Here is a 24,501-nt window from a genome sequence, read left to right as displayed (position 1 = left end):
GGAAGCAAGAAGAGCAGTGAAAAACTAAAATAGCCTAGTCTGCAGATGATGAGAGCCTCAACATGTGAATTATGTATATTAGGAAATAAGCCTGCAGAGCTGAAACCCTACCCTCATAGACTTGCTGTGAATGCCCTCATCTGCCCCCGTCCTGTTCCCAAGTGCCCTGGGCTATGGGAGGAGAGGTTGCTGGTGAGAGGAGGAGTCAGGGAGGAAGGGGTGGTTGGAGGCAGCCCAAGACAAACTTCCTTCACTACACCACCTTGCCTAAAGAGAGAGCTTTGCCAGAACAATTGGAAGAAAACCGCCAGCCCCTTGGGGCTCTCCCCGGCACAGGTCTCACACTGGCTGGCACAGCCAACTGTGGTCTCCAGGCATTACCTTACCTATGCACATTCCCAGCAAGCCACGCTCCCTGCTGAGGACAAGAGACTCAGTGTTAGGGTACAGCAGCCTTCTCCTTCCTGGAGAGGTTTCAGAGAGAATATCAAACTTCCAGCTGGAGAAGGACACGAGATCAACCAGATCAGTTCCTAGGCCCACCACCAAGACCCAGGCCCTACGCACAACCCTCATCTGCTCTCCAGATGCCTTTCCGGGCATCCGACTGCTCCATCTTGTCCGCTTTTAGAGGCGCTAGACTCCAGATGTGGAGTTAGACTGAACTGGGTTCAAATCCACCCATATATGTGGCCTTATGCAAGTAACCTCACCTCTATAAACATCAGTTTTTTTTTTCCTTGGTAAATAACGCATACCTCCCAAACCATCATGAATTAAATGAGATATCCCATGGGAACAAACTCAGGATACTACTTGGCATGTAGTCGGAATTTCTGTAACTGCCTCACGCCTTCATTCCTGAACTGATGGGGAGTTTTATCTACACCCTAGAGCAGGGGTTCCCAACCCCCAGGTCACAGACTGGTACTGGTCTGTGGCCTGTTAGGAACCGGGCCACACAGCAGGAGGTAAGCAACAACCAAGTGAGCATTACCACCGTGATGTGCCTCCTGTCAGATCAGTAGCAGCATTAGATTCTCATAGGAGTACAAACCCTATTGTGAACTGCACATGCAAGGGATCTAGGTTGCATGCTAATCTAACTAGTGCCTGATGATCTGAGGTGAAACAGTTTCATCCTGAAACTATCCCCATCCTCCCCCTGGCCATGGAAAAACTGTCTTCCATGAAACTGGTCCCTGGTGCTAAAAAGGATGGGGGCCACTGCCCTAGAGGACAGCCTGACCATCCCTTGATTCATTCACTCCACTAATATTTCCTAGGACTCTCCTATGTGCCAGATACCTGCTAGGTACTGGAAAAACAATAGCAAGCAAAACAGATGTAATCTCAGCCATTTTGGAACTTTCATTCTTCTGGAGGAGATAGATGTTGATTAAATGATCATACAAATGAAAGTAAAATTACACAGTAATGAGTACTATGAAAGAGGGAAACTCACACCCAGGTCCTTATTCCAAGGACTTCTGGAGCCGACACACCTTTGGCATGGTCCGGGCCCAGGGGGAAGGCTGGGGGCCTTACTTTCCAGTTAACTGGTTTCCAGAAACTCCAGTTCCCAAAAGCAAACCTATTCAGAATGGGAAACTTGGGAGGAGAAACCTAGTATGTTCCCAGGTCCAGTTTCCCCAGAATCCATCCTTACCTCAAAGTAGATAAAGCCCTGCCAGGCTGCCTCTTCAGCAACTCTCAGCAGCCTCCCCCAGAAAAACTGATCCTGCTACAGCTCCACCATGGAGTTCTTCGTGGTCCTGCTGCTGGCCAGCCTAGCCTCCACCTCTCTCGCCATCCTTGATGGTGAGTCTGGTCTCCTTCCACACCCCTCGGTCCCCTAAAGGTTTTTGAGCTGTCAGCTGGAGAGACCTCAGCACTAGGAAGGGCCTTCCTTAATCCTTGTAATATGCTGTGTGGAGAGATGGAAAGCTACAGAACCAAAAGTTCACACCTGGATGTCCTAGGTATGGAGGTGAGGGACTAGGGCATATGATTCCGGGAATTCTGCTACCTAGAAAGCCCGGAGCTGGAGCCAGAGGGGCCAAAACAGATCCAAATCAGGATGCACTATGGGTCAGTGGAGGTTCAGATCAGATTCCAGCCTCTGGTGATGCTGGATAGTCCAGGCAGAGTCACTACCTTTCTCTGGACTTTCGTGCCTCCCTCTATACAATATGTACTCACACATTCATTCCATAGCTACTTACTGGGCACTAACTCTGTGTCAGACACGTAGTTCTAGGCACTTGGATACACTAATAGAATAGACAGTCATCATTGAAATTACATTCTAAGAGAAAGTAACAAACAATGAACATATTAAATAAATTACAAAGTATGTTTGAAATGCTAAGGAGGATGTAGAGGAAGGTAAGGAAGATTGAGAATGCTGGGGCAGAAGGGGTTACAGAGGGAAAAACTCATGTGTTAACTGTCTTGAGACCTCTGAAGACTTTAACCTCTTCTCTTTCAGAGCCAGAAGGTGAAATTCACTCAGAGACTCAGCCTGCAGATGCCTGTAAGTCTCATGCTGGCATCCTTTAAAGTAAGTCAATGGTGGTAAAAGATTGTCCAGTAAATGATGAATTCTCCATCTGGGAAAGAAGTGGAGCAAAGACAAACCCTCCTAGTATTGAACCTTAATCCTTCCTGCTGCACTAGTTGGCCAAAATGTGAGGGCCAAGAACCATTTGAACAGCCCTTTCTGCTGGCTAGTCATTGGAGATAGGAGTGGGGACCACACCTCACACCCAAGTGCTAGCAGGTCAAGGGTTTTAGCTCATGGAGGTGAGGATGTTGGAGTGGCTCATCTGTTCCAGGCTCCCCACAGCCCAAAACCATGAACATTGCGGGATTCTGCTTTGTGTATTATCCATAGACATGGTTTAATCTCAGGCTAGCTTCCCCCAGTCTACCTTGGAGAAGCCAGAGAAGGCAGATTCAAGCAATATCCAGAATTCAGAAGAAAAAAAACAATATTTACTGAACTCCTCCAATGGGCCAGACAATGGGACCTATGTTTGCAAAGTTAACCTCTTCTCATTGGGAAGGTAAATTTGCTAGGGAAAGTGGAATTCCTAATCAATGGCATTCAAAATCAGAGATGTGCCTTTCAGGTGCTCATAGATTTGGATTCTGGTACAGGACCTCAGTCCTACTTGTATGTTAATTAGGCAATGACTCAACCCTGATAGGCTCCACATGTTAAGGGACATGACATAGGATGGCTGGCTGCTTCTCAACATGCGCTGTCACTCCGCCCCCAATTCCCTTTATCTTCCTGGTTCCAGCTGCCCAGGTCACCCCTAGCAGCCACCCCAAGAAGGACCACGTTTCTGATGAAGACCTCTCTAAGGAGTCCTTCATCTCCAAAGAAGAGCTGGTTTCCAAAGAGAATGTTGTCAAAAGAGCAAAGAGTCAAAAGCCCATGCCCCAAGAGGACAATTTCAAAAATGTTAAGCTCCAATTAGAAGAGACTACAGAACGGGCGCCCAGGGCTGGTATGAGCCAGGGAAGGGGGAAGCCGCTGGGCAGGTATTGAGCAGGAAAGGGAAGGGGCTGGGAGCTACTTGGGTGGAAATAGGTGGGGTTAGAAAGAGAAAGGAGGCTGTGGAGGAACAAGAACTAAATGCAAGTGCGAGTCAAATGAAGCATTGATCGCCAGTCCTGTGAAAGGCTGTTGCTGGGGTGGAGGGGAGAGGGTGGAAGGGAACCAGCCTTAACTTGACATTTCCCTCCCAATACTCCTCAGCAACCACCTCAGAGGGAAAACTCTCCAAACTGGGCCATAAAGTCAGGAAGAATCTGGACAAAGCTTCGAAAGGAATCATGAACTATCTGAAAAACCTAATCCCTAGCGCCAATGATGTCAAGAGGCCCTAATGATGAGGGTGCCTGAATTCCAGACTGGGCTGTGGGAGAAGCTGCATCCCAAAACCATCTTTCAGCTCCTCAAAATGTGCATTAAAGCATTGCGTCCCAAGTCTGACTCTGTGGTGGGTTTGCTGGGCTCAGGAAGAGAGGCAGGATGCCCCCACTGTACGGGGCTTCTTTTTTAGTTACCCTATCCCTTTGACCTTTGAGGTTAAACCTGTCATCCACCTCAGCTTACAAACCTGCTTATGTCTCCACATCCCAAAACATCCTCTGCAAAGTCCGGACCCTCCTCGCCACTGCCCCCACCTCACCAATGCATTGCCCCGTGCCCCTCAGCTCCTGTGCACACCTCATGCCCCTACAGTCTACCATCTGCACCCATCCAGCCTCCACAACTGCTCTCCAAAGAGTCACAAACATCAACAAATCCTGTGATGGCCTCTGTAGAACTGGACACAATTACTCCTTCCAGAAACTTCTCCTCACTCACTTTCCAGGACACTGCCCTCTCCTAGTTCTCCAAGCTCTCTGTTCCTTTCCCAGCACATTTTTGGACTGCACTCTGTGCTCCCAATGTCTCATCCTGTAACCTCTTGTCTTCTCTCCACCTCTACACCCTCTACACCCTCATCTGCCAAGACTTCTGCTTCACCACAGAGTGGATGACTCCCATTCACCCACTCAACAAACACCCCCCACGTGCTTACCATGTGCCAGGCCCATCTCCCTAATATGTGCCTGTCTCCTCCCAACCCTGGCCAGTTCTCACTGTAACAGCACATGAGACTCAATGGGTAAAGAAGAGCATGGGAAAAAGAAGGTTTCTGTCTTACAGAAGAAGGGAAGCTGTCACTCAAGGGCAGGTAGGAGGGCAGGAAGGGAAACATCTCGGATCTCTAGTGTCCTACCTCCAGGACACATAAAAAGATGTGCTCAGAAGATCAACAGAGCAACTGACCTACTGCAATGCAGAGCTGGTCTGTCCTGGCCCAGGAAAATCTGGAAATATGTTCAGACCTAGAGAGAGATAAAATAATCTACTTCCTCCCTTTGCTTTCTCCTAGTACAGAAAGTCGCCACATGCCCACTTTCCCTGGTTTACCCACTTTCCCCCCAGTGGAAGAACACACAACTCCACCAAAAATATCTCCCAAGCTAGATCGAAAGTTCTATTATGGGTCTTTCTCCAGATATAGCTTAAGATAAAGCAAAAATTCTTTTCAAAATAACAGAGGAGGGAAGGTAGGAGCCTGCGAAGTTCAAGAAAAAAAATTGGAGGGAAGTTTCCTGAGTGGATGATATTAGGAACATGGAAGTGTCTTGCAGATTAAGAAGCCCCAGATTCATCCTTCTGATCCTCCAGTTCAGGCCAATATAGAAAAGGATATAAGAGTTGTTACCCAGTGAGGATCAAAGCATCCATCTTACTAATGGCTGGACAGCTGTGCCACAGCCCACAGCACAGGGCTCTCTGTGAAAACCGGATAGGAGACCTCAGGCTAAAGGGCCCCTGCCCACACTCCCAACCCAGACTGACTCACTGAATGAACAGAAACAGGGCTGGATAAGACACTATCAGGCTCTCATCTGTAAGATCATCTACTCTTCCCTCAGGGAGGAGGAAGGAAGGAATGGAAAGGTAGGCTGGGAAGTATTCCCCCCAACCTGCTCTTCTTGTTGGGAGGGGATAGGAAGGAATGCCCCCAACACAGAGTCACAGAAGATAGCCTTCTCTCTTCTGAAGCCTTTGGGCTTAACAGGTGAGCCTGAGATCTGCCATCAGCCACAGCTGTGATTGGAGGGGTGCGGGAGAGAAGACCAGCAGCACATCAGAGTGGTCTTCCACTCTGCAGACATTTGGCCCTTTGTGGCCTTACCATATGCTCACTGATTTAATATACAGTAGCTCCTACTATGTGGCAGGCCCTAGTTCCAAATGCTTTATACATATTTACCCATTTAGCCCTTGCAAAAGACTTAAAAAGTTTGTTATCTCCATTTTCAGATGAAAAAAATTAAGTACAGCTTCTCACCACAATTCTTTCCTCCTGAAATTGGTGAGTTGACAAGTTTACTATTGGTACCCAAGCCTCTGAATTGAGTTCAAATAGGACACAAATTAACTCCAGGACTGTACTGTTCCCTAGACTCTATTTCCTCTCTCCAATCTGCTCAGTCATGTTGCTCAGTAGAGCTCACTTGAGGGTTACAAATAAGCACTATGTAGCAGCATAAAAGATGATAATTCAACATCAGCAAAAAAAAAAATCCTAAATTTGAACATAAACCCTCTTCTAATTTCTTTTTCTTTCTTTCTTTCTCTTTCCTTCCTTCCTTCTTTCTTTCTTTTTTCTTGTTTTTTTTTTTTTTTTGGCAGAGTCTCATTCTGTCATTCTGTCACCTAGGCTGGAATGCAGGGGCACAATCTCCACTCACTGCAACCTCTGCCTCATGGGCTCAAGCGATCCTCCTAATTTCAAAAGGAACAAAGAACAAAATTGAAATACACCTTTCAATGCAAGAAAAGTAAAGTCCAAAATTCCTCCCCTCCCAATTTTTTACTCATCCTTAGCCCAGAGTCTCATTCAAAAGGCATCTAGGTATGTCCATTTGTCTAGACATCTCCATTCTTAAAGAAAATTCATTTCCCAGTGAGGCATGGTGGCTCTCTCCTGTAATCCCAACAGTTTAGGAGTAGGATCACTTGAGGCCAGGAGTTTGAGACAAGCCTGAGCAATATAGCAAGACCCCGATCCTTATTTTTTATTTATTTATATATATACACACACACACACACATATAATATATATACACACATATATATTAAATATATATATATAAAATATAAATAAATTAGCTGGGTATGGTGGTGCACACATGTAGTCCCAGCTACTTGGGTAGCTGACATAAAAGGGTTACTTGAGTCCAGGAGTTCAATGCTGCAGTAAGCTGTGATTGCGCCACTGCCCTCCAGCCCAGGGTGACAGAGCAAGGCTATGTCTCTAAATAAATAAATAGAAAATCCATTCCCAAAAAACTCATTCTTTGTCTCCCCCAGCCAAGTGCCAGGCTCTGGCTGGGCCTTCAAACATGAAAAATTTTGTGACCTGTTGAGATGGGGTGGAGAGAGTGGTTTTGTTTTCTTCTTCTTCTCCTTCTCCTTCTCCTTCTCCTTCTTCCTCTTCCTCTGACGGAGTCTCGCTTTGTTACCAGGCTGGAGTGGAGTGGCACGATCTCAGCTCACTGCAACCTCCGCCTCATGGGTTCAAGCAATTCTCCTGCCTCTGCCTCCTGAGTAGTTAGGACTACAGGTGCGGGCCACCATGCCCAGCTAATTTTTGTGTTTTTAGTAGAAACGGGGTTTTACTATGTTGGCCAGGATGGTCTCAATCTCTTAACCTGGTGATCTGCACGCCTGGGCCTCCCAAGGTGCTGGGATTACAGGCGTGAGCCACCGCACCTAGCCTGGGAGTGGTTTTTGTCATTTTTGTTGCTCCCACTGTTTGGAAGAATAAGATCTGGAAAGGAAAGGAGGGGTACATACATTCTCCCTATCACTTTAGCTTCCCATTGTGGAGATAGGGTTAGGTACCTGCATCTCCATCTTGTGTCTGGCCTGGGGTAAGCCACCGCCTCAGACCTCTCGGGTGTGACTACGGGAAGGATTGTGGTGAAACCTCACAAATCTGTAGAGGATGAGGAGGACACAGAGCCACCAGCATGGGGCGTGTTCCCTGGAAGTCAGGGAAAGGCTGCTATGCCTGGGGGCAGGGGACCGGCTGCATCCTGATCTTTTTCCCCCTGAAATGTGAGTAGTTCCTCTAGCATCTACGAAGTTGACTTAATCCAACCCCAAAGAGCCCATGGGTCCCTCCTTTTCAAAGTTAGAGTAACTAGGATACATAAAATACCACCAAGCAATAATACCAAAAAGCACCAGCTCCGCACCAGCCAAACTCAAAAACACAAGCACATTCTCAGGCCCCAGAGCAATGACATGCCCAGGCCCTAGTGCGTGGTTTTTTTGTGGGGCTTCTAAGGGTTTTTTGTTTGTTTGTTTGTTTGCAGGGGTAGAAGGTGGGCGAAAAAAACCTTTGACACAGCTTCAAGGTGCAGGAGAAAGATGTCATGGAAGCCAGCGCTCAGCCGCAGTGCCTCAGGTGTACCTGGCTCCATGCAGCTTCTCCAGCCACACTTCTGCTGCTGCTTGTGGGCCTCATCTCATCTGTGCTCCTCCTACATGTCATTATCAGTGAGCAGCTCATGGCAGCACAGGGGGAGGAATTTGTCTTGCTTAGCCAGGGAAGGTTCAGTTGCAATGGAAGAGGTGATGGCAAGGCATCTCAATGTCAGTCTCCTCCTCAAGGCTCAAAAGACACATGGGGCACTTGAGCTGTGCAGGAATCCCATGGCTAATGCCAGTATCATGCTGCGGTAGAAACTAAGTGGTATCTGCAAGAAGAGAGAAAGGCTCAACTTCACAAGTGGGAGAAATCTCTTGTGGAGTGAATAATGTTGGCATTAAGTTTGCCTTCAGAGGGTGGGATCATGCATACCGCCTCTTCTTTCAAAGTGGGGGCTTAGGATATTTCTATCATCTTATGATATTGAGAAATGTAAGCTTGATTCAATCATACCACAATGTATACATATATCAAAACATCACATTGTACCCCATAATTGTATACAACTATGATTTGTCAGTTTAAAAATTTTAAATTTTGGGAAAACAGAATTTCAGATGTGACTAGATCTATTTATTTCATGCATGAATTCCCTTTAGAGTGTATTTCATCTTCTCAGTAATTCTGTGGCATGCTTCCTCAGGACATGGGCAATAACAGCCCCCAAGCCCCCATTTTAAAAAATAAATAAATAAATAACAACCTGCATTCCTTTGAAATTTACCTAATAATGTTTCACCACTAAACTTCCTGATCATCTTCCCTCACTCTGTGCAAGTGACTGGGTCAACGCTCCCTCTAGCGGCCTCAAACTGTTTTGCATCGTTGTTAAATCCCTCCAGGCCCCATTCACCCTCCCTGATCTAGAAATAAATATTCTGCTCTTTTCTAGTTCCATCCTTAAAACTATTTAGGCATGGAGCCATTTCCCTTCTCTTTTAATGTATCTCAAGCATGGGTTCTATGAACTCAAACTTTCTCCCAAGAAAATCTCATCTTTTCTCCCAACTCAATCAACAGAACTGCCCTCTTTTCTCTTTTCCCTTTCTCTCTGACTTTTCTCACTATAAGACCAAGACTTGTATCTTATATGAACCCCATATTTCCTTGATTCTTTAGGAAAATATGATTTCTAAAGAGTGTTCCAGGTACAGGACTTGTTCATTTCTCCCGTATCTTCAAATTTATAGTAATTCCATGGAGTTTTTCTTCACTTTCACCCACATAAAGGATCCCATTATTTTTATCTGTATGAAGTCCGCCACATCTCTGTGGTTAATCCCACAGTGGGCCTCTGAAATCTGAAACCCTGGCTGGAGCTTCATAAATGTCCAACCCAAGCCACTTTGAGACTACGTGGTAGGAAATAATCTCAGGAGCCTGTGATCAGGCCGTAAACAAAATCCCTCCCGAGTCCTCTGGCTACCCTAAAAGCAGTTCAGAACAAAGCAGACATTGGGACCCGCATCCGTGGGTGAGACAAAAGAACAAGAGAAAAATGGTAAATAAAAACTAAGAAAAAAGTGAACAACAACAACAACAAAAAGGAAACCAAAGTAGACAATCAGTTGGACAGCCAACCTAGCATCACCTACTAAATATCAGCACACATCATCTGAAGCCAAAATTTCACAGCCTTATGCTCTGGACCAAGTAGAACCGGGATAATTTCATTCCAGCCTCAGCTGCACCCACACAGCCGCAGGTCCAGAGTTACCTTTAGAGCGTTTGCTGTTAAAATCCACTGTATTTGGGTCCCCCAAGACCAGTCTTTGACTCCACCATCACAGCTCCAGGGAGGGCCACCAGCACGTCATCCCTCTGCCCCTCTGAGTCTGGCCAATGGAGAAGGTGTCCAGAGAACAGGGAGCAAAAAGGAGACCAAAGCATCAGTTGTATTAACGGCCAGACAAGTGCCAGGGAACCTACAGCACTCTGACCTCCCTGGCAAGGCTGAGCTGGAGAATGCTATCGAGACACAAGCCCAAAAGGGGCTTTCTCCCACTAAACAGTGAGAGAAACAGCAGGCATCCCCCAGGGGAGAGGTGGGGAGGTGAAGTCCTGTCCAAATGTGCACCCTCATGAGAGAGGGCAGGAGAGAAAGAGGCAAAGCTATTGAGGAACATTCCTGTTTATGCATTAACTCCACCCCCTGGTGAAACGTGGTGTAATAAATGTTCTGTCTCACCAGCTGTCATAGCATCTCACCCTGTGGGAAGGAGCAGTCACCCATAAGAGAGCCTTTCATCTTGTATCAGTTTTCTAATTACAAATTACCACAAATTTACCAGCTTCAAACAACACAGATTTATTATTTTACAGTTCTGTAGTTCCGGAGTTCCAGATGGGTCTCACTGGGCTGAAATCAAGGCATGTCCACAGGGCTGCGTTCCTTTCTGGAGCCTCTAGGGGAGAATTCATTTCCTTGCCCTTTCCAGCTTCTAGAGGCTGTCCGCAGTCTTTGGCCTATGGCCCCATTCCTCCATTTTCAAAGCCAGCCCCATCCGGCCAAGGCTTCTCACCTTGCCACCAGTCTGGTTCTCTCTTTGGAGTCCTTTGTCCACATTTAAGGATGCTTGAGATTACACCGGGCCCACCCAGATAATCTAGGAGAATTTCCCTATTTTAAGACCAGCAGATTAGCAACCTCAGTTCAATCTGCAACCTTAATTCTCTATTGCCAATGTAAGCCAACACACTCACAAGTTCTGTGATTTCTAGTGTGGACATCTTTGTGGGGCCATTAGTTATTCTGCTCCCACACATCTTCCATGGGATTAACCACCACTCACATCCCCCCCTTAAGCCACAGGAATCAGTCACCAAAGGCCTTGAAACCGTTCAGGTCGGCACCAAGGTCTAGTCCTTGTCCTGATTCCTCTTGTAGAAAGGTGGGCAACCAAGATCCTCAGGTCCTGTCTCTCTGTTGACCACAGTCACTTACAGGTCCAAGCTAAAGCTTCCAGATATACTTGTCATCCAGAACCCCAACGCTGTTTGGCTCTGACAGCCCCAAATCTAGCCCAATTCTCCCTGCCCAGTCTCTCTCTGCCAAACCCTTTTACTATGCCTTCTAGAACTCCTGATTGGTGATCAGTAAATTTCTTGATATCCCAATATCTTGTTTTGAATTTTCTCTCATTGCTTAATCTCCCTTTTTTTCTTTCTTCTCTCATCTTTCAACTGATACCCTTTTTTCCTTCTTTCTTCTCCCATCTTTCAACTGATACTGCTTAATCTAAAATAACATTTTAAGGCCAGGTGTGGTGCCTCATGCCTGTAATTCTAGAGCTTTGGGAGGCCAAGGTAGGAGGATCACTTGAGGCCAGGTTTTCAAGATCAGATTGGGCAACATAGCAAGACCTTGTCTCTAAAATAAAAACAATTAACTGGGCATGGTGGCGCATGCCTGTAGCCCCAGCTACTTCAGAGGCTGAGGTGGGAGGATCACTCAAGCCCAGGAGTTCAAGGCTGCAGTGAGCTACAATCATGCCACTGCACTCCAGCCTGGGTGAGAGAGTAAGAACCTGTCCCTTAAAAAAAATTAATAACAGTAGTAATTTCAGATTTTCTGAGACTCTGACAACCTCTATTACACTCTCAAGTGGAAACTGCTTTCTCCTTTAGCCACCAACCACCTCAGAATCAGAAGGTGGGAAGAAGTAGTTTCCTCCTTGTTCTCCACTGCCACTTCTAAACCATTCCTCTTCCTTTCTACTCCAAAATCTCCCCTCCTTTGAAGCTCAGAACACACGCTGCCCCCTCCTACCAACCCCTCTCCCTTAAAGGGAGCCCCTAATCTCAGCACCTGGTCTTCCCCTTCCCACTTGCTCCTGTCCTCATTCTTGAGGACAGTCAGTGTTCATGCCGATGACCCCCGAACACTCTGGCTTCTCAGTCCTTAACCTTTGTACCTCAGCCTACGCGTCACTACAGCCACTTCCAAAATCCTAAATTTAAGAATCCCACCCTCGGCCGGGCGCGGTGGCTCATGCCTGTAATCCCAGCACTTTGGGAGGCCGAGACGGGCGGATCACAAGGTCAGGAGATCGAGACCATCCTGGCTAACACGGCGAAACCCCGTCTCTACTAAAAACACAAAAAATTAGCCGGGCGAGGTGGCGGCGCCTGTGGTCCCAGCTACTCAGGAGGCTGAGGCAGGAGAATGGCGGGAACCCGGGAGGCGGAGCTTGCAGTGAGCTGAGATCGCGCCACTGCACTCCAGCCTGGGCGACAGAGCGAGACCCCGTCTCAAAAAAAAAAAAAAAGAATCCCACCCTCTGTCCACAACTCCCTGCCCTTCCATCTCCATTACAGTAGAAGCCCAGTTGTAACAATTCTTTGACCTGGTCCAGACCTCCGATTCGCTGACCCTACCGTTTCTTCAATGTAGCTAATGACTACATTTCCCAAGCTTCCTTACAGACACGTGGCCATGTGACTAGGTTTCGGCCAGGAGGATATGAACAAATACAATAAGGGCAAATTACGGGTGGTGCCCTTGACAGAAAGAGTGTGTCCTCCCTTTCTCTTTTCTAAATCCTTCACGCTGACTGGAATGAGATAAAGATATGGGAGGTAGAGGAGCCATCTTCGGCCACTAAATGGAAGCTACGTATTGAAAAGAAAGGGTAACGAGATAGAATGTCCAGAATATTGCGGAGCCACCATATTATCTCTGTTTAACTTCCGTTCTGTTGAAGTCATGCCATTACAATCTTGTTACTACCCCTGAACTAATGCCTTAACAGACCTATCCACCTCATCTTCCTGTCTCATTAAATATCACCCCCATATACTCAATTACTCAAACTAAAAACCCAAGAGTCAATCTTGATTTCTGCCTTTCCCTCAATCCCCACAATCAATTCACCAACAAGGCTATAGATTCTATCTCTGAAATATATCCTGACTTCACCCCTCTCTCCCCATCTCTCTGCCACCACCCTGTTTCCACTTCCATTGTTGACCACCCAAACCCCTGCAATGACTTTCTGAGTAACCTTGCTGCCTCCACTCTAACCCCGTACAATCCAGGCTCCATCAGTAACTAGACAAGTGGTCTTTTCAAAGTATATGTCAGATCATGTCTGCTCCTTAAAATTATCAGGTGGTTCCCATTACACTTCAAATGAAATCCAAACTCTCTACCAGGGTCTGCAAGGCCCTGAGGCCCTGTGTGGTCTGGCTTCCAAATATCCCCCCAACCTCATCTCATTCCGCTTTCCTGCCCAATACAGCATGACCACGCTGGCGCCCTTCATGGTCCTTGGACACACCAGCCTCTTTCCCAGTTTCATCCTTGTTCACTCTGCTTAGAATCCTCTTCCTCTTGCTGTCTGCATAGCTGACTCCCTCTAACCCTTCAGGTCTTGGTTCAAATGTCATCTTATCAGAGAGCTTCCCTGGTCACTCCCACCCATCCTCCCCTGAGTTACTTCTGTCACCTCGCCTTGTTTATTCCCCTCATTGCATTTCCTGTGCTCTGAAATTTTCCTATTTATACATTCATTTACTTGTCTATATACTTTTTTACCTCACAAAAATGTAAGCTCCATGAAACCTGGGAACGTATCAATCATTATTATTCACCATTTTCTCTCCAGTACCTTGAACAGTAATTACTGTGCAAAGAGTTGAAGTTCGATGAATGAATTTGAATTGAATTCATAAGTGAATTGAATAAACAAATGAATGAGTGATCAGCAAAATTAGCTACTTTTCTTTTTCTAGAAAAGAGCAAGTAAGGAACAGCTAGGGGTTAGAAGGGTTCACTCTGACACCCATCCCCGTGTGAGGAAGGGAGCAAAGTCCTCCCCTGTAATGGAAATGGGCACAGAGAAGGGGCAGCAGATAAAGGTCTCCCTTTCCCAGTGTGGTTAGAAGAAAAGGATGCTGGGAGGGACTGAGAAGCCTTCTTGCTCAAAAGCCCAGTGCTCTCCCCCCTCACCTCTACAGGATTCCTGCAGAAGTGAGGGGAAGATCACCTACCCACAGAACCTAACCCAGCATCAGAGGAAGCCTGAAGTGAGAAAGCCTGAAGCTATAGCGCAGAAAGGGCTTCTCAACACATGTTTAGGTAGAGGGACTCCAAAATGGGGACTTTCTCTTATTGGGGGTGGGAAAGGGTCTTATCAAAAAAAGAATGTCCCCCTTCACTTCCAAACTTCCTACACAGAATATGGAGTTCCATCACAGGGAGGTAGGCAGAGGGCCAGGACAGCCTCCATAGAGCCCACTGCAAGTCCTCCCTCACCCAAGGAGACAGAACAGTTGAGGCCTCAGATTATGGGGCCCTAGACTAGCAAAGCACTGATTCTTTCTACTGCCAGCTCCTTCTCTCCTGTCCCAGGGGCCCTCTTCCTTCAAGTAGAATCATGGACTCTTTCACTTATAGACTGATGCATAATTTCACAACAACCCAGGATCCCGAAGCATTGATTTGGAAAGAGCCCCCAGACAGCTTCTGCCTGGATCCCTCCATCAGCAGAGAACTCCTTCCGCATGAGGCAGCTTCCTCCAGGCCCTGGTGGTTTAGATGGGGCCTTCAGCCTCCCCGCCCATCAAACTTGTCTCCCTCTAACTTGTTCAGCCTGGTGGAGCAGCATAGGTAAGTGCGCTCTTATTTCCACAGGACAACCTTTAAAACATCTAAAGACAATCATTCTAATAATAAATAATAGCATTTAATGAGAAGTAACCAGGAACTGTGCTAAGAGTTTTGTGTATATTATCCCATTCAATGCTTGAAACATCTCTAAGATGTAGGAATTATTATTATTCTTATTTCTTAGATAAGGAAATAAGATCAGAGAAGTGAAGCAACAAGCCCAAGGTCACTGGAGTATCGGAAGAATCAGGATTTGTTCCAAGGCCGGATTGACTCCATCCAAAGCCCACGCTCTCACTCCCTCTGTTACGCCAAGCTCACCCGCCCAGCTACACAACATTGAATCTTCTTTTCTCCCAGCTAAACAACATCGAATCCTTCAAGTGTTGCTTCTCTGAAGAGTTCAAGGCTCCCATCCCCCTCCATTTCTTCCAACAACCTCTAAGTTCAATAAAATCCTTGCAGCCCCAGAGCCTCAGACCCTCTTCCTGGAAAATGGGAGAGGAAAAGGAAGCTCTTCTTCTGCTAAGGTGTCTCCCCAAGGGTCCCTCAAAACCCCAGTCTCCCCTTAGTCTCCAAACACTGCCCTAGCCACCACTCTTTGCTACCCTCTCTCCGCCTCCCTTGCTAATTTCACCTCCCTTGTCCACCAGAAATGTGTTAATCTGCTTCCCCCTCATTCTCACATTATTCTTCCCTGAATTCCTACTCAACAACAACACAAAAAAAAAGCCTAACTCCAATTCACTCTCCTCTGCAAAGCCTTCTCTAGTTCCTTCAGGCTGCCCCTTCCTCAATGTTCCCAAAGTCCTTATTTCTGCCTCTACAACAGCAGTTACTATTTTGCAGCTCTTAGTTTCTGTTCACAAGCCTCTCTGCCAGCTGGGCTTCTCCAGGGTAGAGAGTATGGCTTTGATCTCTGCAACATAGGTGCTTAGTACATGGCCGTTAGCATCAAATGCAGACTGATTCATTTTTGATACTTCAAAAAGGAAGAATGGTGGTTAGACTGCAGAGAGCCAGGAAGCGGGGCTAATGCCAGGGAACTGATTGAGATGCCATGAGAGCTGAGCCCCAGCACCTGGGGGACATGTGGCCTCTGGAGATTGAATGAAATAATCTGGCACCAATGAGTCCAAGGCGGGAAGCAGTGTTTTAAGCAGGATCTGCTGCCCTCTGCTGGCCATTCCACCTCTGGGATGGAATGTTTGTTTTGTGTCTCGCTTTCCTTGACAAAGAGAAGCGAAGTTGCTAGTATAGACTTAGAGCCTGACACCCCTCCCTCCTGGCACAGTCTCAAACCCAGGTCCTTTTGTAAAAGGATATAAAAGTATAATTTCCAGGCACCAAGATACAACAAAGGAAATTTCAAACCGAGGCACCAAATCATCATATGAAAAATTTTAAAAACTAGTTTCTGATCCCCTCAGCCAGATCAAGGATATAAAAGAGGGTCATAGTATGGAGGGGAGGGAGGATTCTGTGAGGAGGAAATGTATGGAGAAAACTGTGCTGTCAGCCTCATCCCCTCCCTCCCAAGCAAGGAGAGAGGCGCTTACTCCCTTATAGCAAACCCAGTGAGATGCCTGCACGGGTTACCCCAAGGGCTGAGAATGTGGCCCCCAGCATTGCAAACAGAGTGTTCTGGAGTATGAGTACTGCCCAGAAGTTTGGAAGGAGAGAGAGGACTGGGGACATGTAGGCATTCCAGCAGAGCTGCTGCTGAGACACCCTGCCTGCCCCACAGGGTTTGCCTAATCAGGAAAGAACCAGCTACAGGCCCCTGAGAAGGAGACCAGTGCATTCCCCTGGGTCCACCTTGGATCCTGTGCGATAGGGCCACCTCAATGAACAAAAGGACCCCAGCAGCTGAGGAAGGAGTCTCAACTCCTGGGACACAGGTGAGGTGAACCCTGAGGACCCAGGAAAACCCCCATCAGAGAATAATCACCAGAGAACACAGAGAAAGAGTCTGAGGGTGGTACCAGCTGATGGAGGAGGCTGAGTACCAACTGATGGAGGCGGCTGAGCACCAAGCGATCTCAAAACTGATCTACCCCTGCCAGTCGGCTCTGCACCACCCCACCCCTCACCAACACACCTGACCCTGAAACAGCTTCTAGTGAGGGCGGGGGAAGGGCCAGGCTGGGGACAGAGCAGGAGGGAGAGCAGGACAGAGAAGCCGAGCAGAGCCTGCTTTCCCACACAAGCTTCTGACCGAAGCAGGGTCCAGCAGCCTGGAGAAGTGACACTAAATGGTTTCAGGTTTTGATTCATATATTGGCCTGGTTGTTCTAATTTCTGAATAGAGACTGTCCCTCACCTGAGAGTGAGCAGCAAGTTTCAGAGGCTTTCCTGGGTTTTCACCCAGAAGCAAGGAAAACTTTACCCCCGTCCACCCTGCAATAAAGTATAAAGGAATGCTGGGAAATAACAAGTATTATGAAACCAAAATGCATCTTGGACTATGTCAGCAAAATGCAACTTCATTTTTTCATCATACGACGAGTTGTGATTGTTCATCACACAGGTTACAGTCTCCCCTTCCACTGGGACTAAATTACAGGGACCCAAGGTTTTCCCTTCCAAGTCCTCCTCTCAGCCTTCTTTGCTCCAGTCTAGAACACCGCTGCTCCCATTTCTTCCCCCTCTTCACCACTAGTAGCCTCCTCTTTAAGGCTTCTTGAGACCAGCCCAACCCCAACCACGGATTCTGAACACATCCTCCTCTTGTTGGGGAGGGGAGAGAGACAGGGGGCCACTGGCCTCCTATGCCTGCTCTGGCAGGACCCCCTATCCTAATCCTAGAGCACTGACCATCTCCCTGCCCTGTCAGGCAGTCTCCCCACGTGTAGTGGGTTGCTTAGTGTCTCCCAAAACTTCAGGTCCACCCAAAACCTCAGAATACAGAAATAAGGTGTTTGCTAATGTAATTAATTACAATTTCAAGATGAACTTATACTGGATTTGGGGTGGGCCCTAAATTCAATGATTGGTGTCCTTGTTCGAGAGGAGAGAACACAGACACACAAGAGGGAAGAAGCACCGGGTGCGGGGGCTCACGCCTGTAATCCCAACACTTTAGGAGGCCAAGGCGGGTGGATCACCCGAGGTCAAGAGTTCGAGACCAGCCTGACAAACATGGTGAAAACCTGTCTCTACTAAAAATACAAAGTATAGCCGGGCGTAGTGGAGCACGCCTGTGGTCTTAGCTACTCGGGAGGCTGACGGGGGAGGATTGTGTGAATCAGGAGGCAGACATTGCCGCAAGCTGAGATCACACCACTGCACTCACTCCAGCCTGGGCCACAGAGCAAGACCCTGCCTCAAAAAAACAAAAGAGGGAAGAAGGCCTTGTGAAGATAGAGGCAGAAATCAGAGTTATGCTGCCATAAGCCAAGGAACACCAGAGCTGCTAAAAGCTGAAAGAGGCACACAGAATTCTTCCCTAAAGCCTATGGCACTGTTGACACCTTGAATCCAGACTCCTAGCCTCCAGAATTGTGAGAGAATTAATTCCTGTTCTTTAAGCCACCCAGTTAGTGGCACTTTGTTACAGCAGTCCTAGGGACTTCTCACTTCTGACCCCATGCTCCAGCCACAGCAACAAGCAACGGCTAACCCTTGACAAGACGAATGCAAGGCTGGGGCTGGGGCCCAGTACCCTCTGCCAAGCCTGGGAGGACCGGGGAAGGAGGGCTGGGCTGTAACTTTCAAATGACCCCCCCCCCAGTACACACTCCCCTGCGGAGCAGCCCCAAGAGAAAAGCAGGCATCTGCTCCCCGGTCACCTAGAGAAACATGTCCAGAGCCCAAGGGGCCCTTGACCTCCCATTCCTGGAAACCTACCCTCATCCTGTCCTGTGGCTGGGGAATTTTCCATCCTCCCACCCGCAAGTCAAAGTCATTAGATTTAATCATTAACAGGGCGGGTGTTAATTAGCAAAACAGGGTGATTGTCCATGCTGATGAGGACACAGCTGGACATCAAGAATAGCTGATCCAGCGAGGTTGGGGAGAAGCAGGACCTGGCTGAAAAGAGGCAGGAGCTATGCTTCTATAGACAACTTCCCCATCAGTTCTGAAAGCACTGAAATCCCCATTCTTCATCCTTTTTTTTTTTTTTGAGAATCAAAGGAGAAAACAGTTGCAAGTGTTTAAGGGGCGCTAAGCACATTATGGACATTATCTCTTCCTACCCCTCACTATATATTATGATAATAGGGATACCTATTGTTAATCCAGTTTTAAGGGTGAGAACATTGAGGCTCAGAGAGGTTAAGCACCTTGCCCAAAGTTACAAAGCTGCTAAGTGGCAGAGCTAGGATTTGGCCTTAGGCAGACTTCTCCAGAGGCTGGGTGTTTAACCACAGTGCTGACGGGAGCTAGTGTGGAGGGGCAGAAGAGGGTCCCTGCAGTCAGAGGTCACGCTGACCTCTTTCCTGATGCCCCTTATTCTGCAGTATACTGTGCTTCCACTTTCGTAACTCCTGGCTGATCATGACTCACCCACCACTGCCCTGGCTCCTGCTAGGCCGTAAGCTGTGTGTCAATGGACGGACTGTATCTCTTTTATGCTCCACTGTATCCCCAGCACTTAGCATAACATCTGACGCATAGGAATATCCAATAAATATTTGTTAAAAGAATAAATTTAACCTTTTAGAGGGTTGGAGATAGAAGGGGTTAGCTAGAGGCTAGCTAGGTATTGGGTCTTCTGGACTGTTGATGACCATTGTGTTAAAATGCATCTCCGAGACCATCCTGGCCAACATGGGGAAACCCCGTCTCTACTAAAAATACAAAAATTAGCCGGATATAGTGGTGTGTGCCTGTAGTCCCAGCTACTCAGGAGGCTGAGGCAGGAGAATCACTTGAACCAGAGAGTCGTAGGTTGCAGTGAGCTGAGATCGCGCCACTGCACTCCAGCCTGGTGACAGAGCAAGACTGTCTCAAAAAAAAAAAAAAAAAAAAAAAAAATGCATCTCAAGAGGTCATCTAGTCCATGACCTTGCTTTAGGTTCAGCCATTACCCTGCCATAGCCACCAAATCTGGTTTACTGGGGAAAGTGCTGGCCTGGCTTTTGGTCCTTGGAAGAGCTGTTCCTCCCTATTGCCTTGATGTCTCCTCTCTAGCCTGAAGGGTTCAACTGGCTGTTCTTGATGTCTCTTTCACCCTACCAGTGGATTTGGGGGTTCATGAAGAGGCAAAGCACTTTGAAAATGAGCATCCCCTCTGTTTGAATCACCAGCTCTGGCCCCATTCCCAAGACTGCCAGCTGCTGGGGGAGTGTGCACTCAAGCCTGACAGAATTGCAACGCTGGGCTTTTTTTCATAGGCAAACCAGGCCTCACACAGTCAGAGGAAGCTGGGCTTCCAAGTCATCCCCTAGGAGGCCACACATCTACTCCAATGCTGCTTCTGGGGCTCACAAGAAGCTCTGGAAACTTCTTGCAGGGAAGCCTTCTAGATGGGCTCCAACCCCTGCAGGACACACAGTCTCACTGCCAGGGACCCACATCTCTCTTCCAGATCAAGGCTTACTCCCCACCTGGCCCCGCTCTATCTTCACAAGGGTTGGCCCTTAAAGGCTCTTGGTCATTTCCAAAGGAGCAAGGCCACCCTAAAGGGTAATGATTCACCCCCCATGGGGATTGTCAGAGCATATGCCTCAAGCTCTGAGATGATTCCAAGAGTTTCCAGAAACATTTGAGTAACTGCAGCACATTGGCATGAGCATCTGGCTTCCTGGGGGGCCACTTGGATGGGGTCGCTGCTCCTGTGGGTGTATAACAGCAGTCTCTGGCCTTACCTTCTCGGAACTGTGTGTATAAAAAGTGTGTGTGCCTCGCGTTTTCAACAAGCCGGAGTGTGCCTCTGCCACACTGGCCAGGCAGGGAGAAAGGCAAAGATGCAGGTAAGGTCCTGGGGCTCCTGGGTTCTAACCCTGTTTCTGAGACTTCCTGGCTGTGTGACAGGAGTGCCCTCAACTCAGAATAACAGAATATTAGAGCAGAAGAAACCTGTATAGTCACCTGGTCCCCTTCATTTTGAAGATAAGGAAACCGAGTCTGGTTGGGGGTTGGAGGAGCAACCCCAGAGTCACCCTGAGAGTTAGTAGCAGATGGAGGAATTGAAGCCTGACCGTTCATATCCTGGCCCAGGTGGCCCATCTTAGCAACACCTCTCTATACTACCCTCCCCTTGAGAAGTAAAATAAGCACCCTAATACCTGCCTTCCCTCCTGGGTGGTTGTGAGGGTTAGTGGGGGTGAGAAGGGTGGATAGATAAAAGCAGAAAGTGCTGAGAGCAACAAAGAGCAGTCCCATTAACCCGGAGTCCAGCCCCGAAAATAGGGGAGGGTGAGAGTCATTAAGTGACTGCATCACCCAGTCACATCCCTGTAACTTTAAATATTTCATGGAGCCAGCAGTGCACCACATACAGCTGCTGCTCCTCCAGCCCAGGCTGTGACTGCAGCAGGGCTGTGAACACAGGCTCCTAACATAGAAACATGCAAGCTGAGGGAAGGAGTTGGGATGAGGCAGGCTCTAACTCTTACTCACTCTAGGAAAGGTTCCAAGAGCAGGTGTCAGGCCCTCTGCAGTGCCCCAGGCCTGTGTGTGAGCAACCCACACCTTCATACACCCACCGGCCCAACAGGCACTCACATAGCTATGGACATAAATAAAAGTCAAAATGACAATAAACACACACCTTCACAGACAGACCCATTCCAGCTTACCCGGCACCAAAAGCTGCACCCAACCACACTCCACCTCCCTGCTACCCATAAACGCTTCGCCCACTTTCCCCTGTCTCCTCCTCCCAAAGCCAGTACTGGGAGCCATCACTCTTCCCTCTCCCTCCTCTCTCCTCCCCTGCCTCCACCCCAGCACCAGCTGCTGCCAGGACCCCTCTTCCCACGCAGCCCCTCATCAGCCATCTCTCCAGAGCTCAAGCTCTCTTGGTCTCTCTCCTTACCCGTGGCTTTCAGGACAAAGGACTCTGAGAATCTGGGACTTGAGAAGGCAACATAGGGTGGGTGAGAGACTTTGGGAGGAATTTCCATGACCAGACCAAAGTTTGAGGGAGAGCAGGGAATCCGAAAGAGGACTAGGCAAGCTGGATGACTGGGGTGGGTGTGGAGAGGTAACCCCTCCAAGAGGTGACCACCTCTCAACTCTGCCATCCTGCTAGGAGATAACAATAAAACCAGCAGCTACAATTAACTGAGACATTCTATGCACTAGGTATGCTACCCTAGATGATACTCAACCCTAGGAGGTGGGCTCCTCTGTTTTACAAATGAGATGGAGGCTCCTGAGAGAAGCCTGAGTCCCCAGACATAGGGATGTGGGAATCCTGGCTTCACATCCCATGGCCCTGGTAGAATGGGATGGGGAATAAACAAGTCACCTATTCAGAGGATATTTGGGATCCTGCTCTGTGGATGTGTGGTTAGGAAGTGGGGTGAGTAGAAAGGAAGCCAGAGCAAGCAACTGAGCCCTAATGGGCCAGGTATCTCCCTAGCCCCCAACCCTTATCCTCTCTGCTTCAGTGCCTTCACGATCTCTTTCTCCACTGTCACTTCTTGTGGGGGAATCTGCGCAAAGTTTGGGAATGAAGGGAGACAGGGAAACCCAACCAGCTGTTTTCCATCTGGCCCTGCCACACCAGAGAGCAAAGGGGCCATGCAAGTGCAGGCTGGGTGTCGGGAGTCAATCCTGGAGTCCAAGTGACAGCAAAACAGGGGCCAGTTAACACGCAGACAGAGGTCCAGCTGGCCCACTGGGTCCCCATAACCCCAGCCTTACCCTGAGAAAACTGAGCCTGACATGTGTAAAAAGATATGGCTGGGGGGAGGGCAGGAAAAGTTATTTTGGGAGGTTAGAGGGGAAGGGGCCTTGTGAAATCAAGGTCTGGGAAGGGCTGCCCAGGAGAGGAGGCAACTGAGAGTTGAGGCTGATCCCTTAGAGGAGAAGATGATCATACGGTTCTCCAAGAACCAGGCATAAATCTGTATGGAACTTGCCAGTTGCTTGGTTTAAGACTAAAGAGACAGACCCTTTCCCCTCTTCCAGGACTCCCTGTGCCCTCCTTCCCATCCCCAGGTCTTCTCTCCACCTTCTCCTACCAGAAAGATGCATCCAGCCCTACCCCTCCCCTGTGCCCCAGCACCTCCCCTCCCCCTGTCTAGTGATCCCCAGTCCTTAGACGGCACACACCAGCTCCTGTGACTATCCTGTCTCCCTCACTGGCTTGTATTGACTGGCATCAGTCTTCCACCAAACTAGTAAGTTCTTCCCATAGCCTAACCTCCATCCCTTCAGTTACAGCAGCTCCTTTTCAGTATCCTGCCAATACTGAAATTGGAAACCAACCCTATCTGTAAACAAGCCACCCCACCAAAGGAGTTTCTCTCTCCATCCCCAGGCGTTTTCCCCTTGCAGGCCTTTCACCTACTTTACCATCCCCTAATTTAGCAAGCAGAAAGTGAACTCGATTTCACAAGCAGGATTGGCTCCCCACCCTCGTTATTCCTTTTGCCGAGTCCCAGATGGGTCCTCTCTCCCCAAGCCCTCTACCCACTCCCACAGGCACTTCAGGAGAAACGCGCCCTCCGGAGACCCTCTGAAGTCTTCAGTTTCCTCTCCCCGGCACTGAGGCAACACAGGGCCGGTGTGCAGACTTCTTATTTCCCTCCAAGTTTTTACCTCCGCCTAGTGTTTTCCTTTCAAGGGAAAGTCCCTCTCGAAGTCTAACTTTAATCCCTCCTGCTGCATGCCTAAATCCCCTTTCCATCTTTTCTCAATAATACAACCCCCTTTAAAATCATAAATGCAATCTTCCTCTCACGTTTGCAGTCTCCTCTCCTGCAGCGCCCCTCTACTTTCCCAGCCCCTACAACCTGCTCCGGCTAGGACAAGTTCTTCCTACCCGCTCCCCACCCCAACGCCCTGCCCAAAACTCCGAGGACACTGAGGTATCTGCCTGAGCTGTCCACTACGACGGCTCCCGGGCCACGCCCGGACTCGCCGGCCCTTGGGGCGGTGACCCCCGCAGTCGCCGGCGCAGCCACGACGGGGTTAAGGTTCCGGGCTGGGGGAGGGGGAGGGGGCCGGGAGGGGCGGGTGCGGAGCCAATCGGCGGCTGCAGAGTCCCCGGAGCCGCGAGCTGGGAGCGGTGTGCTGGGAGCCGGGAGCTGAGCGCGCCGGGCTGGGGCCGGGGCCGGAGCGGAGCGGAGAGGGAGCGCGCCCGCCCCAGCCCCGAGTCCCGCCGCCTTCCCTCCCGCCGCAGCGCGGGCCCAGCGGCCGCCGCCCCAGCCATGGAGCAAGACAACAGCCCCCGAAAAATCCAGTTCACGGTCCCGCTGCTGGAGCCGCACCTTGACCCCGAGGCGGCGGAGCAGGTGCGGAGCAGGGCGGGGCGGCAGGGCACTGCCCAGCCAAGGACGAGGGACCCCTGGACTGGTGGGACCCAGGATCCCTGCCTAGTCCTCCCTTAGCAGTGCGCCCTTTTGAGGACGAACGCTCAGTTTGCGGGGGGCGGGGGGTCTTCTGTCCCCTCCCCCACCGTCGGAGCCACATCTCGAATCTGTGCTTCTTTGAGACTGACCGAAGGAAGAGCGCCTCCACTCGATGCCTGGCCCCGCGAGAGTTGCTCTCTTCCTCCCAGCCCTGGGGGAGGGGGCCTGCTTGAGGACACGACCCCTCCCTCCTTAAACAACCCTGCATCCCCCACCCAGTCAACCCCCACCAGAGTTTCTGAGCTTGGTGGTGGCGCTGAAGGGAATCAGCAGCAATGCGGGA

At 49.0% G+C, this 24,501-nt stretch overlaps 3 protein-coding genes across 10 annotated transcripts in view; 2 read left to right on the top strand and 1 right to left on the bottom strand.

Moving 5' to 3' along the window:
• BLOC1S1 (biogenesis of lysosomal organelles complex 1 subunit 1) overlaps window positions 1-24,501 on the bottom strand; it is a 1,086,347-nt gene that overhangs the window by 1,018,347 nt on the left and 43,499 nt on the right. The window contains exon 1 of one of the 8 annotated variants that reach the window (XM_050748984.1): window positions 17,478-17,482. The exons of 5 other annotated variants lie outside the window; for them this stretch is intronic. The gene's annotated coding sequence lies outside the window, so the exon portion shown is untranslated. Of the gene's footprint in view, window positions 1-5,550; window positions 5,555-10,872; window positions 10,877-17,477; window positions 17,483-24,501 lie in introns of those variants that run through there. 2 more of the 8 variants (XM_050748992.1, XM_050748990.1) reach the window with 2 other exon arrangements.
• The window catches only part of PPP1R1A (protein phosphatase 1 regulatory inhibitor subunit 1A), a 200,799-nt gene that overhangs the window by 168,713 nt on the left and 7,585 nt on the right, over window positions 1-24,501 (top strand). Inside the window, exon 2 of the mRNA XM_050749102.1 lies at window positions 23,862-24,101. Within this exon, the coding sequence (XP_050605059.1) occupies window positions 24,018-24,101 (84 nt within the window). The 5' untranslated portion in view covers window positions 23,862-24,017. The remainder of the gene's footprint in view (window positions 1-23,861; window positions 24,102-24,501) is intronic.
• LOC126931186 (glycosylation-dependent cell adhesion molecule 1-like) lies at window positions 1,758-3,900 on the top strand. The gene is made up of 4 exons (XM_050749095.1): window positions 1,758-1,821; window positions 2,492-2,536; window positions 3,309-3,518; window positions 3,770-3,900. Exons 1-4 carry the CDS (start codon window positions 1,758-1,760, stop codon window positions 3,898-3,900), a joined length of 450 nt encoding a protein of 149 aa, XP_050605052.1.

Source organism: Macaca thibetana, chromosome 11 (assembly GCF_024542745.1).
Source record: "Macaca thibetana thibetana isolate TM-01 chromosome 11, ASM2454274v1, whole genome shotgun sequence".
In the NCBI taxonomy this organism is placed as follows: domain Eukaryota; kingdom Metazoa; phylum Chordata; class Mammalia; order Primates; family Cercopithecidae; genus Macaca; species Macaca thibetana.
This window is presented reverse-complemented; position numbering and strand designations above follow the sequence as displayed.

Bases quoted from the DNA above. Each gene is read 5' to 3' on its own strand.
- LOC126931186 (XM_050749095.1), top strand. From the start codon at position 1,758: ATGGAGTTCTTCGTGGTCCTGCTGCTGGCCAGCCTAGCCTCCACCTCT. The intron at 1,822-2,491 runs GTGAGTCTGGTC...CTTCTCTTTCAG, and splicing joins CTCTCTCGCCATCCTTGATG to AGCCAGAAGGTGAAATTCAC. The intron at 3,519-3,769 runs GTATGAGCCAGG...AATACTCCTCAG, and splicing joins AGAACGGGCGCCCAGGGCTG to CAACCACCTCAGAGGGAAAA.